At 35.8% G+C, this 14,279-nt stretch overlaps 2 protein-coding genes across 2 annotated transcripts; both read left to right on the top strand.

The window, feature by feature from the left end:
• Window positions 1-1,038: 1,038 nt before the first annotated feature.
• LOC123221863 (pentatricopeptide repeat-containing protein At3g06430, chloroplastic) lies at window positions 1,039-3,428 on the top strand. The gene is made up of 2 exons (XM_044644808.1): window positions 1,039-1,497; window positions 1,743-3,428. The coding sequence occupies exons 1-2, from the start codon at window positions 1,132-1,134 to the stop codon at window positions 2,874-2,876; spliced, it is 1,500 nt and encodes a 499-aa protein (XP_044500743.1). The 5' UTR covers window positions 1,039-1,131; the 3' UTR covers window positions 2,877-3,428.
• A 786-nt stretch (window positions 3,429-4,214) lies between these two features.
• Window positions 4,215-14,196, top strand: LOC123220460 (pleiotropic drug resistance protein 3-like). The gene is made up of 24 exons (XM_044642684.1): window positions 4,215-4,617; window positions 4,826-4,949; window positions 5,172-5,254; window positions 5,670-5,754; window positions 5,884-6,043; window positions 6,143-6,219; window positions 6,733-6,786; window positions 6,877-6,967; window positions 7,073-7,374; window positions 7,451-7,732; window positions 7,834-8,147; window positions 8,556-8,716; window positions 8,802-8,905; window positions 9,009-9,162; window positions 9,250-9,387; window positions 9,521-9,594; window positions 9,675-10,007; window positions 11,400-11,690; window positions 11,805-11,888; window positions 12,021-12,154; window positions 12,366-12,593; window positions 12,750-12,921; window positions 13,001-13,255; window positions 13,640-14,196. The coding sequence occupies exons 1-24, from the start codon at window positions 4,235-4,237 to the stop codon at window positions 13,904-13,906; spliced, it is 4,350 nt and encodes a 1,449-aa protein (XP_044498619.1). The 5' UTR covers window positions 4,215-4,234; the 3' UTR covers window positions 13,907-14,196.
• Window positions 14,197-14,279: the final 83 nt, after the last annotated feature.

Raw genomic sequence — 14,279 nt, 5'->3', positions numbered from 1 at the left:
ACTCGAATTGATGTTTTAATTCAATAATTTGACTTAAGTTCGATTAATTCAAATAAAATAGGTTATGTTTCGATATGATATAATCTTCTTTTTTTTATCAGGTAAATTCAGGTTTTTTCATGTCAATCTCATCATAATTCGGGTTTGAGCTTTTGATATCATTTTAATTCAAACTGAATTTGAATTCAGAATTTTTTAATCCAAAATAACATGATACAAATGCAACCTAAAGATGTGAGCTCTAGGAGGTGGAAGTGGGTAGGCTCATGCCATGCCAGGATGAAAATAACAAGGCCCGCTTGCCACAGGTCATACCGACCCATCGAACCTCATGGCCTGCAGATTGGTGGGTTTATCAACGTGAGTGTTTTTTGCAGGGTGATTCACAAAAATATAATTTTTTTATTTTTTAATTGCTTTTAATTTTTGTGTGTCACACCGAATTAGCTCGCTGGCCTTTCCACTGACACGGGTCGTGCAAACCTCAGTATGTATGTATGTATGGGGATGACAATGAAAATGGGTGAGGAGGAGAACCCAATTCTTGTTTTTGTTTCTGCAAAATATATCAATTTCTATTTATATTATAGGGACTTTAAACAAAAATTCTTGTCCTCGTCTCTGTGAGTAAAGATTTTTTTTTTCGTATTTTTTTAAAATATAATATAAATATATTAAATAATAAAATTAAAATTAATTTATTATTTTAAATATTATATATTAACCACTTTAATATATATAATAAAAATATAAATACTCTAAAACTATAATGATAGATTAATATTTTAAATGAAAATGTGAAAACAAAGACAAAACAAATATATTTTCATCTTTAATTATAGAGATATTTTTTATTTTTGTTCTCATCTTCAACTCTTTTACAATTTTTATCAAAATTTTCTCTTCCTGTTATACTCAAAAATCTTAAATTTAAACCAAAATTATTATATGTATTGCATCAGGGGTACTGCTGGTATCACATTGTAACGATTTACAAACAAAATTTAAATTTAAATTTAAAAAAATTCATGACAGTAACCTTACCAATCCTGTATCGTAACAAAACCCCAATACCCCAATGAGGGGTTCCTTCAGTTTTTTCAGTCCTCGAGAGTTAATCGTTTGGTGGAGATGGGCATGGCATCGATATCTCTCTCATTCTCTTCTTCACTACTTTCCTCTTCTCCTCTTTCTCACACTCAGCACAATGCCAAGTCCAGCAAAACCAAGTCTTCGTACTTCAAGTTGGTTATTCAGTCTGCATCCCCTGCACAAACCGCCAAAGTAGATTCTTCTCCTAGAAAGAGACTCTGGAAAGAAGGAGAATACCCTGGCGTTTCCGTGACTGAAATACCTGGCTATCGCTCAAAGAAAACACCCATTAAAAATGTTAAAAAGAAACTTGACCGCAAGGCCAAAGCTAAGGCATGGGTCAACACTGTCACTGAAACCTTATCTGATCATATTCTCAAGAAGCAGTGGCTTCAAGCCCTTGAGGTAAATTTCTTTAATCTTTGCATCATTTTGTGAATAATAATGCTTTAAAAATATGAGGCTTGGAAATTAGAATTAAAGGTTTACTGTTGTAGTGTTGAAAAATGAACAATTGGGTAATTTTTTTTATAATATTAAAAAAAAAATGTTTTTTATAATTGCTTATTCAATAATGAACAACGGGGTATTTTTGATACAATTGCTTGTTGTGTAATATATAATGATGGCTAAATTTGGATGTTGTTTAGGTGTTTGAGATGCTTAAAGAACAACCCTTTTATGAGCCAAAAGAGGGCACTTATATGAAACTCCTCGTTCTTCTTGGAAGAACTGGGCAGCCCCAGCGTGCTCATCAGCTTTTTGATGAAATGGTGGAAGAAGGAATTGAACCCACATCTGCACTTTACACTGCCTTGCTTGCAGCTTATTGTCGAAATAATCTTATTGATGAGGCTTTCTCTGTTCTTAACCAAATGAAAACTCTTCCTAAATGTCAGCCGGATATTTTTACCTATAGTACTTTAATTAAGGCTTGTGTTGATCCTTTGCGTTTTGAATTAGTTGAGACTTTGTATGAAGATATGAATGCAAGAGGGATAACTCCAAACACGGTCACCCAAAACATTGTATTAAGTGGATATGGTAAGGCAGGAAAATACGAACAAATGGAGACAGTGTTGTCAGGCATGTTGGAGAGCACCACATGCAAACCTGATGTTTGGACAATGAATACTGTTATTAGCGTGTTTGCTAACAAGGGTCAGGTTGATATGATGGAGCGTTGGTATGAAAAGTTTCGTAATTTTGGTATTGAGCCTGAAACAAGGACCTTTAACATCTTGATTGGTGCTTACGGTAAGAAACGGATGTATGACAAAATGTCATCTGTGATGGAATACATGCGTAAGCTTCAGTTTCCATGGACAACTTCAACTTATAACAATGTGATTGAGGCTTTTGCAGATGTAGGGGATGCAAAACACATGGAGTACACATTTGAACAGATGCGTGTGGAGGGTATGAGAACAGATGCCAAGACGTTTTGTTGTCTTATTAATGGATATGCTAATGCAGGTCTCTTCCATAAGGTTATTAGCAGTGTTAGGTTGGCTGCAAAGTTTGAGATACCCGAGGATACATCATTTTTTAATGCGGTCATATCTGCATGTGCAAAGGCTGAGGATTTGATGGAGATGGAGAGAGTTTTTAAGCGGATGAAAGTGAAGCAAACTCAACCAGATTCTAGAACTTTTGGTATCATGATGGAGGCATATGCAAAAGTAGGTATGAATGACAAGGTATATGATCTAGGACAGGAGAGATTGAGGATGCTTGCCGAGGCTCCTAAAAACGATCAAGCTACTGAAATGGTTGATTTCTGATTGAGAACCTTAGGCAGCTAGAGTTCTATGAATGTCCAAGTTTCATGTGTGACAGACTAGGCTATATCAGCAGAATCACTGATTGAGCGCATAATTAAAGCTTTTTCTTTAAGAAAGGACTGCAACCACACCTTCTCTACCCGCATGTCTGGTGCAACACTGCTGTAACGGCCCATGGATGTCTTCATTGTTCCTCAGAAAACTATTTGGCTACCTTAATTGTGTACATACTCGATGTAGCAACAGGTTTGATGCATGCGCCTTTGTAAACTCGAAGAGATTTTTTGTTATTTTTCTCTCTGGAATGTGAAATTCAAGATTGTCAACATCACATTTCTTTCTTTCTTTCTTGCTACTCTGAGGACCTTATGTACTTGGCACATCCAATCTATTGTGGTATGTTAGATGTTGAGCCCACAGAGTTCTGATTCAGAGTCTTGTTTGGCTTGCCTTTCTCTTAAGAAAATCTAACTACGCTAAAAGGTTGTGCCTGTATAGGTTTGCAATTTGCAGCCATTTGACAAATTTGAAAAGCTTTGGATTCTCATGTCTCTTGCATAGTCAGATGCATTATAATTTGAAGCAGCAAACCTGGAGAAGAATTCTATTGAAATCCCAAGAAATGTTACATGCGTCAGAACCTGGATAGGAATTTTTAGCATATTTGTTATGTATGTTGTTACTTATAAATCAGTCATAAACTTCAACAAAATATCTTATGCTACTCAAATCATTTTGTCGATTTAGACATTTAGTTATACCTGTCATGGGTGATGAGACCAAGTGAATCAATGAATGGTTATGGCCTAAAATTGTGCAGTTTCCTGAGGGTTTGCACAATTCGTTGCTGGTGTAAGGTGATCTTCATTATTTTATTGTTCTAACGGGAAGAGGCAAAGTCCACCCCAACTTCATCCCACGAAAATATTTCATACTTTATCCAACAGTCCAGTCAAGATAATTCTTACTTCAGCTCAACTGAATGAACCTTGCAACTCTAGCGTTTAAATGGATGATATTCCTTCGTTTCTTATATGAGCTGATAAAGCAATGTGAAAGGAATAAAACCAAACTTGTAATGTAATGTAATAACAGAAGAATAATATTTCATCTCCACTTGAAATATTAGGCGTGTAAACAACCATTTGGACAGCAATTTACATGCCATTACTTGGATGACGCCAAGGCTTGTCTCACCCACTTACATTAAAAAAAAAAAAAAAAAATATATATATATATATATATATATATATATATATATATATATATATATTTATTCATGTTCTTACACATGCAGTGACTCAACTTACACTTGTTCTTCTTCTCTCTTAAGCCCCTCAGTTTATGCAACAACAATAATGGCTCAGCTTGCAGGTCCTGATGAAATAGAGTGTCTCAGAATTGAGTTAGCGGAGATGGGAAGAAGCTTAAGGTCCTCATTTAGAAGTTACACTTCGAGTTTTCGAAGTAATACTGATGCCAACTATGCTCGTGATGATGATGAAGATGATGAGGGTGGTGAATACAAGAAGCAATGGGCTGCTCTTCAGAGATTACCAACTTTTGAACGTATTAACACGGCTTTGTTTGATGAAAAAGAGGGAGATGTCGCCGGGAAACGTGTTGTTAATCTTACCAAACTCGGACCCCAGGAGCGCCATATGTTCATTGACAAGCTCATCAAACATATTGAAAAAGATAACCTTCGATTGTTGCACAGAATTCGAAACAGAATTGACAAGTAACCTTCATTATTTTATTTCCCTTTATTTCATTTCTGAAATGCATACATGCATACTGCCATTTTAGCTTAACTGGGAATACATGTTCTAGCTATATAGCATATGTGTGTGAATACATTTAGTTTTTTTTTTTTTTTTTCCCAAATTTGAATGGATGGTTGAGTATTTGAGTTGTTAAATTGATTTGTTATTAATTATGTTTTGTAGAGTGGGGGTACAACTGCCCACTGTGGAAGTGAGATATAAGAATCTTAGTGTAGAGGCAGAGTACGAAGTCGTTCATGGCAAGCCTCTCCCCACTCTTTGGAACGCCACCAAGAGCATGGTTCATGTATGTATCCTTGTATTCGCTAACATTTCCTTCTCGCCTTTGATTTAGCAATAGAGGATCATTTCTAGAATGGGCTTCACGGTCCTTAAGATGGAACCTGCATGTCTAGTGATCTTGTGGGTTCTTATACAGAGGATCCTGAAAGCAAAATGTCTTTTTGATGTTGCTTCTTTTTAGCAGTGATCGTGTAGATAATTTGCTTGATTTTTGTGTTTGTGACAGGGAATTTCTAATCTGTTGGGTTCAAAACAAGAAGCAAACCTGAGAATCTTAAAAGATATCAGTGGCATCATCAAGCCTGGGAGGTACACTCTTGAGATTCCAAGACTTTTATTAAGTTTTAATTAACCGTTACACATATATAACTACCAATGAGGTTTTTGTCTTCTCACCTTCCAGTCTTCAAAACCAATATTGAATTTTACAACGTAATTTGTCCTAAATTTCTACAATCGTTCTTCTTTTTCTAAGTACTGCTTCAAGCACTTGATTATGCTCCATATCATTTACAATATATTTCAAACTTTGATTTCTCTATTAATCAATGATTTTTTTTTTTTTGAGTATTAAGTGGCTAGTGGTCCTTGTTAATTGTGGCACGGGGTTGAGGAAAGGATCGGATTTTCACTTGTTAAGTTTTGGAGGGGTGCACAAGGATTGGAAGCAATAACTTAGCAATTTGAGGATATGTTTGTGAACTTTGGCTTGTTTTCATTGCAGGATGACATTATTGCTTGGTCCTCCAGGATGTGGGAAAACCACATTATTGTCAGCTCTCTCTGGAAAACTAATTCATTCTCTCCAGGTTACATTACTCTTCCTATTGTTACTTCAGTCTTTACGTATAATGTAAATATAATATATATACATATATAATCTCAGATTCAGTTCTCACCTGTGGTTTAATTGTTTATGTCCTTGTCTTTCGTAGCAGGTTTCAGGGGAAGTGTCCTACAATGGTTACAAACTAGAAGAGTTTGTTCCTCAGAAAACATCAGCTTATATAAGCCAACATGATCTGCATATTCCAGAGATGACAGTAAGGGAAACTACTGATTTTTCTGCACGTTGTCAGGGTACAGGACATCGAACCGGTAAACATAAGCGGGTGCTGAAATGATGATTTAGATGTCATGTTCTTGTCATATCAAGCTTATCAACAATTGACTGACTAACTTTTTCAATATATGAAGAGATCGTGATGGAAGTTAGTAGAAGAGAGAAAGAGGCAGGGATTGTACCGGATCCTGATGTAGATGCTTACATGAAGGTACACTTATAACTCCTGATTCTTTAACTTAGAATCTTCACTTGATTTCTTAAATGTTGGACCCAATATAGTTATGCCATGTAAAACTTGTGAAGTTTTGTATTTATGAGTACAATGTGAAGACTATGTTCAAAGAGTCTTGCTTATAGTTGAGATTAGTGACCAAGTGAAATGAATTGATTTAGATTACAGAAAATCATGTAAGTTTTTCTTCTGCCTTGCAATGCTTTATTGACAATATATATTTCTCACACAGAACGATTTAAAATGCTGGTTTATAAATAAATATATACTTCAAGTTTTTTAGACAACTCAGATTTTCTTCAGTCGGATCATTCTTGTTCAGCTAATTAGCCATATTTGAGGTCATGACTGTTGAATAATTGTACCAATAAAAGATAGTACTATTGCAGGTTTTTTTTCTTTTTTTCTCTTTCTTTCTTCTGTACATTAGAACCTTCCATGCAGTGCACTGGATCCTGTTGGTAACTGAAACTGATATTGTTATTACAGGCAATATCAGTCGAAGGACTTGAAAGTACCCTGCAAACAGACTACATTTTAAAGGTATTTTAGCTAGAATAATTCTGCTTTTCTTTATAACTTACTGAGACATACATATTTGCTTGATAATATTTTTTGTGCTTTTTCTTTCAGATTCTGGGACTTGATATATGTGCTGACACACTGGTTGGAGATGCAATGAGAAGAGGTGTCTCTGGCGGTCAAAAGAAAAGGCTGACTACAGGTAGTTTTCTTATGCTATATATTATAGAAACATGAAGATTTAGCTTTTTATTTGAAAAGACAATCAATGTTATTCTAAGATTTTTCTTCTGGTGCTGTTTTATAGGAGAGTTAATTGTGGGGCCAACAAGAGCTCTTTTCATGGATGAAATATCAAATGGCTTAGACAGTTCCACCACTTTTCAAATAGTCTCCTTCCTAAAGCATTTGGTGCATATTACTAATGCCACTGCATTGATTTCACTTCTTCAGCCAGCACCAGAAACTTTTGATCTCTTTGATGACATAATTCTGATGGCGGAAGGAAGGATTGCATATCATGGGCCACGCACTTACGTTTGCAAGTTCTTTGAGGACTGTGGCTTCAGGTGCCCAGAGAGGAAAGGAGTTGCTGACTTCCTTCAAGAGGTAGATTTACAAGATTGATAGATGCCCCTTTTGTATTTAATAAAATGGATCTTTTGGCTAATTTATGTTACTCCAGGTTCTCTCAAGGAAAGATCAAGCCCAGTATTGGTACCACAAAGAGCAGCCCTATAATTATGTTTCCATTGAACAATTTGTCAACAAGTTTAAGGAATCTCATATTGGCTTGAAGCTGGATGAGGAGCTTGCAAAGCCATTTATCAAGTCTCGGAGACACAAGAATGCTGTATCCTTTGAGAAGTTCTCATTAACCAAATGGGAACTTCTTAAAGCTTGTGCAAATAGAGAATTTCTTTTAATGAAGAGGAATTCTTTCACTTACATATTCAAATCCACCCAGGTACCTTACCGTGTTAAAATTATTCCATATTATTATTATCAATGGATTCACTTATATGTGCCATCTAATCTGGAAGCAATTTTGCATCTTTGTCTTCACAGCTAATCATCATAGCTTCAATAACAATGACTGTATTCCTACGTACTCAAATGGCTGTTAGTGTCACAGATGCAAATTACTATATGGGATCTTTATTCTATGCCCTTGTTATTCTCCTCGTTGATGGATTTCCAGAGCTAAGCATGACAGTCTCAAGACTTGCAGTATTTTATAAACAGAGAGATTTGTGTTTCTATCCTGCATGGGCTTATGTGATTCCAACTAGTATCCTCAAAGCTCCACTCTCATTTTTGGAAGCTTTTGTTTGGACTGCCCTAACATACTATGTTATTGGTTACAGCCCTGAAGTTGGAAGGTGAGTCTTAAGATTTTTTTTTCTTTAATTGGGAATGCAAATGGAGCAATGTTAGAGCAAAGGTAGCAATGATATATTTGGTTCCAATGCCTCTGTTTCCCATGTGGGATGTGGTTGACAAAATAGTTCCAGGTTTAAAGACACTATCCGTCTATTTTGGTAATTTAATATGCTTGGATCAAAGATGAGAAAAATGAAATGCTTCTGAAGAAGAATAGGTATTGATGTTCTAAGATTTCTAAATTCACAATCTAGGCCACAGGATGCTTTGCATTGGCTACTGCTCTTTCTTTAGGTTCCGCAAGGACTAGAAATTTGTCTCTTTCTGAGCACCTATATGATCTTCTTCATGGAAGCTGTTGTTTGCACTTCACTCACTACCTACTTTTTCCTTTTCTTGTTTATCAGGTTCTTCCGCCAGTTCCTTCTACTGTTTCTTGTGCACCTAACATCAATATCAATGTTTCGCTCTATTGCCTCGATTTGCCAATCCATGGTCACTTCTTTGACTACCGGTACTGTGTGTATAGTGTTGCTATTATTATTTGGAGGATTCGTTATTCCAAGATGTAAGATTTACAATAGGTTTTCCAGTGTTCTTTTCTGTGAGTTTTAATCTGAGAATTGAACAAGTATTTACCTTTTGAGTTTCAGCATCTATGCCTTTTTGGCTGGAATGGGGATTCTGGGTTTGTCCTTTGGCATATGGGGAGATAGGCATGACAGTAAATGAATTTCTGGCTCCTCGTTGGGAAAAGGTAATAGTATTTGACAAATCATACCAATTCACGTGCAGGATTAAAATTAACATATGAAAATATAAATTATTCATTATGTCAGAATTGCTTTTTCATTTCACAGATAATGTCAGGAAACACAACTTTAGGACAGAAAACATTGGAGAGCCATGGATTGAACTTTGATAGTAATTTTTACTGGATCTCTGTTGGTGCTTTAATTGGATTCATGGTGCTTTTCAATCTTATTTTTACCTTGGCTTTAACATTTTTGAAGCGTATGTGAATCTTCCATTGCTTTCTTTCCTTCTTTTTTGAGAATTTTTACATTGCATGTGCCAACTGATACATTGTTACATGTTCAGCCCCAGGAAAATCCCGTGCCATAATTTCGTGCGAAAAGTACTCTGAACTGCAAGAAAAAGAAGGTGATAGCAGTGGCTCAGACATGTATAGAAAATCCAGTAATGCTCTTCTTAAAACTGTTGCCAGGCCTAAAAGGGGTGAGCAAGTTTTAATTCTATAATTTGTATAATTCTAAAGGTTTTATCTCAGCAGGTTAATGACTAAATTAAAATTATATTTATAATAATATATGCCTCTCTTGTTTTCTGAATCTGCCATTGAATGTTGCAGGAAAGATGGTTCTACCTTTTGAGCCTCTAACTTTAACTTTTCAGGATGTGCAGTACTATGTGGATGTCCCTCAAGTAATCATGCCAAAGCTAGTTTTACTTTTGACTATCAAGTAATCTGAATATTTAAAGCTTATGATGCTGTTTTATCTTAGGAAATGAAAAGGCAAGGTTTTGGGGAGAAAAAGCTCCAGCTGCTTTCTGATATTACTGGTGCATTCAGGCCTGGTATTCTTACAGCATTAATGGGTGTCAGTGGAGCTGGAAAAACAACTCTTATGGATGTTCTTTCTGGAAGGAAAACTGGTGGCACTATTCAAGGAGAGATAAGAGTTGGTGGATACCCAAAGATTCAAGATACTTTTGCAAGAATATCTGGTTATTGTGAGCAAAATGACATACATTCTCCGCAAGTTACTGTTGAAGAGTCAGTAATATATTCTGCTTGGCTGCGCCTTTTACCTCAAGTTGATTCAAAAACTAAGACTGTATGATATTGTTAGGAACCCAGCATTTATTCAATCAAAACACAAAATCAAAACACAAAACACATAATAACTAAAATATTTCATTACTAAAAATATTACAAAATAAACCGAATAGTTCGAGGAATTCGGAACCTCCCATTTTCCGGCCATTCGAGGCGCCGGAGACCTCCCCTTTTCCGGCCATTCGAGGCGCCGGAGACCTCCCTAAATCAGCCAAAGGTGGCTGCCCTCAACCCCAAACCCTAATATTTTTCTTCTCTTCCCATTTTTTAAATCTAACAATTACATTTATAATAAAAATGGATCACTGGATTGATGACAAGTGTCTCAATCCTAACATTTCCCTCCCCTTCAAAATCATCTTGTCCTCAAGATGAGTTTTCTGTTTTTTTTTTTTTTTTTTATATTTTAATAAACTGAAATATTTCTCCACACCACTGTTTCTGCTCCTTTTTTTTTTTTTTTTTTTTTTTTTTTTTTTTCAATCCCAACACCCCACATCTTCTTTTTCTCTTCCCAATAAAGTTCTGCCATCTCCTCTTTTTTTTCTTTCCCAGCAGCCACACCACATCACATCTCTCATTCCAACAAGCCACCGCAACTGCCCTCCAGCCCTCTTTTTTTTATTTTTTTTTATTTTTTTTTCTTTATTTTTCTCTCTCCTTTCTCTTTCTTCTCCTTGTCTTTTTCCTTTCTTCTTTCTTCTCCATCTCCTTCGTCCTTCTTTCTTCTTCCTTCTGCGTTCTCTGGTTTGAATATGTTTTTTTTTTTTTTTTCAGACCTTGCCGACGTTCCCTTTTCATCTTCCTTCTTCCTCTATCTTCATTTTCTTCTTCTTCTCTCTTTTTTTTTGACACTTTTCCAGCATGTAGTCACCGACTCACAGCCTCCTCCGTAAATATTTTCCGGCGACTTTTTACTTTTCCGACCATCTATTTTCTCCGCTGGATCGAACGCGCTCTGATACCATTAGTTAGGAACCCAGCATTTATTCAATCAAAACACAAAATCAAAACACAAAACACATAATAACTAAAATATTTCATTACTAAAAATATTACAAAATAAACCGAATAGTTCGAGGAATTCGGAACCTCCCATTTTCCGGCCATTCGAGGCGCCGGAGACCTCCCCTTTTCCGGCCATTCGAGGCGCCGGAGACCTCCCTAAATCAGCCAAAGGTGGCTGCCCTCAACCCCAAACCCTAATATTTTTCTTCTCTTCCCATTTTTTAAATCTAACAATTACATTTATAATAAAAATGGATCACTGGATTGATGACAAGTGTCTCAATCCTAACAGATATCCTTCTGGTGCTTATTTAGTATTGGTCTCGGATTGATTATTGAGAATGAGTTGCACTGAAATATTTTCTTTTGACTTTTCCCCCAGGCATTTGTAAATGAGGTCCTTGAAACTATTGAGCTTGATGAGATCAAAGATTCACTGGTAGGCTTGCCAGGAGTTAGCGGCTTATCAACTGAGCAACGAAAGCGGCTGACTATAGCTGTTGAGCTTGTTGCAAACCCTTCCATCATATTCATGGATGAACCTACTTCAGGTTTAGATGCACGGGCAGCTGCAATTGTTATGAGAGCAGTGAAGAATGTTGTTGAAACAGGAAGAACAGTTGTTTGCACCATCCACCAACCAAGCATAGACATCTTTGAGGCATTTGATGATGTAATTAAGATTACAACTTACTTTCACTTTACACATTCTATTTGGCTACCTCTGTTGTGTGCTCCAACCTATATATCTATCTCACAATTCTAAGTCATCTTGAGCTCACTGCAGTTGGTTTTAATGAAATCTGGAGGACGAGTCATCTATTCCGGGCCACTGGGTCTGCACTCAAGTAAGGTTATTGAGTACTTTGAGGTAAGTTTCTTCTACAAGTTTTACAACTGCAGGACAATTTTTCCATCTTTGTATATTTAACATAGTAATTTCTGGTCCCTCCAAACAACAATCATTGATCCTGATTCCATTTTCTTGTCATTCTTTTAATAGAATATCCACGGGTTACCCAAGATTAAGGACAACTACAATCCAGCAACATGGATGTTAGAGGTTACTTCTAACTCTCTGGAGGCTGAACTTCAAGTTGATTTTGCACAAATTTATTATGAGTCCACCTTATATCAGTGAGTACAAATTATGGGTTGTTTATGAGCACTTGTTTCTGTAAATCAGTGCACCATTTTTGGCAAAATTCATCATGAATTATGATTCATGACTCATAAGCGATTGACCAATACAAATTAAGACAATATAGTATAGATTTGTAAATGATATTTCTTACAGAAGTCATTAAAATTTAGCTTGTAAATGACTCTCCTGCTCTTCTGAATGCAGGGAGAACAAAGAGTTGGTGAAGAGGTTGAGTTCACCATCTCCTGGTTCAAAGGACTTGCATTTTCCTTCACGTTTTCCACAGAATAGTTGGGAGCAGCTCAAAGCATGTTATTGGAAACTGAATTTGTCTTACTGGAGAAGTCCTTCCTATAACTTGACACGTATCTTTTTTGTAACTGTTTTATCTCTGCTAAATGGCATACTGTTTTGGAAAAAAGGAAAGAAAATGTAAGTCAATTCAATCTTATTGATGTTGGCATATACCTTGGAAACAAAAGTCATAAAACTTTTAATTGCTAGCAATAGGCATTTTTGTCATGTAATTTTCAGTATGTAGTTAACCTTGCACAAAAATTTTCATTAAGCTGTTTCTTCTTTTGACAGAGATAACCTACAAGATCTATTAAACATACTTGGTTCAATGTATGCCACAGTAATATTTTTTGGCATAAACAATTGCTCATCAGTTGTACCATTTGTTGCAACTGAAAGGACAGTTCTATACCGGGAAAGATTTGCCGGAATGTACTCCTCATGGGCCTATTCATCTGCACAGGTTCCAAATACTTTGCAAACATATTATCAGGGCTATATAACTCTTCATATTCAGTGACTCAGAGGATTTAATATTGCAGGTGCTAGTTGAAGTGCCATACCTGTTCATTCAAGCAGTTACATATGTCATCATAACGTATCCTATGATGGGCTACTCCTTGTCAGTGTACAAGATATTTTGGTTATTCTATGGCATGTTCTGTTCACTGTTATGCTTCACCTACCTGGGAATGCTGCTGGCGTCTTTGACACCAAACATTCAATTGGCTTCTATCTTGACTTCATCTGCCTACACAGTGCTGAATCTCTTCTCTGGCTTCATCATACCAAGACCAGTAAGCTAATTAAATTATGATGTTATTATGACTGTTTCCTTGAGTAGAATTGACTTCTAGGGGAAATTATATCTTCTTCAAACATAAAAACCTTGACTTTAATATGTTTTTGTAACATATTGGTATAATAACCTGATCCATTGTTAAAATATTATTAATTTTGGATATATAGTACATCACAGTTTATAGTTTTGCTTTTGGGCTTACAATCCAAAATGCGTTTTGACAATTTAGGAATGCTACTTAACCAGATTAAGCAAAGTGAGATGTTTATCATGCCTAACGTTTTTCTCATACTTTGTTAATGTATGATTATCTAGGGTATTGCAGTTCTTATTTGTTAGGAGCATGAAAACAAACTCATTGGAGTTCTTGTTTTTGCAGCAAATTCCAAATTGGTGGATATGGATGTATTATTTATCTCCAACCTCATGGGCACTCAATGGCATGTTGACTTCGCAATATGGTGACATTCACAAAGAAATATTATCATTTGGAGAGACCAAAACAGTTGATGCTTTCTTAAAAGATTACTTTGGCTATGACCACAATCTATTAGGTCTTGTTGCAGCTGTTCTCATCATCTTCCCTATCCTCTTTGCCTCCCTTTTCGCATACTTTATTGGCAAGCTGAACTTCCAAACGAGATAGTTAAATTTGTGGTCGATATCTATGGTATTGCAAAATATAAATCAGTATAATGAGATATTGAATAGACACTGGTAAGATTATTTAATAGCAATTTTATTGATGTATGATTGATTAAAAGAAAGGAATGAATTTGTACCTCTTTTCAGTTTGCTTGTAGTGACTCTGTTATATGACTTTTCTCAGTAATTTTGTAAGATCCTCTTTGCTTTATACACAGTTCTATAACTTTGGGTTTTACACAAAACTTGTCTATTATCATATAATAGAGACTATTTTATGCGTTTCGACAATTTCGCAACTCATAAACCATTTAACCAATCTTTTTTTATCATTCTCAAAGGATGTAGAATGTGTGTGTGTGCATCTATACATA

Source organism: Mangifera indica, chromosome 7 (genome assembly GCF_011075055.1).
Source record: "Mangifera indica cultivar Alphonso chromosome 7, CATAS_Mindica_2.1, whole genome shotgun sequence".
Taxonomy (NCBI): domain Eukaryota; kingdom Viridiplantae; phylum Streptophyta; class Magnoliopsida; order Sapindales; family Anacardiaceae; genus Mangifera; species Mangifera indica.
The sequence above is the reverse complement of the archived record's forward strand: the minus strand, read 5'-3'. Positions and strand labels throughout refer to the sequence as shown.

Bases quoted from the DNA above. Each gene is read 5' to 3' on its own strand.
- LOC123220460 (XM_044642684.1), top strand. From the start codon at position 4,235: ATGGCTCAGCTTGCAGGTCCTGATGAAATAGAGTGTCTCAGAATTGAG. The intron at 10,008-11,399 runs GTATGATATTGT...CTTTTCCCCCAG, and splicing joins TTGATTCAAAAACTAAGACT to GCATTTGTAAATGAGGTCCT. The intron at 12,922-13,000 runs GTTCCAAATACT...TTAATATTGCAG, and splicing joins GGGCCTATTCATCTGCACAG to GTGCTAGTTGAAGTGCCATA.
- LOC123221863 (XM_044644808.1), top strand. From the start codon at position 1,132: ATGGGCATGGCATCGATATCTCTCTCATTCTCTTCTTCACTACTTTCC. The intron at 1,498-1,742 runs GTAAATTTCTTT...GATGTTGTTTAG, and splicing joins AGTGGCTTCAAGCCCTTGAG to GTGTTTGAGATGCTTAAAGA.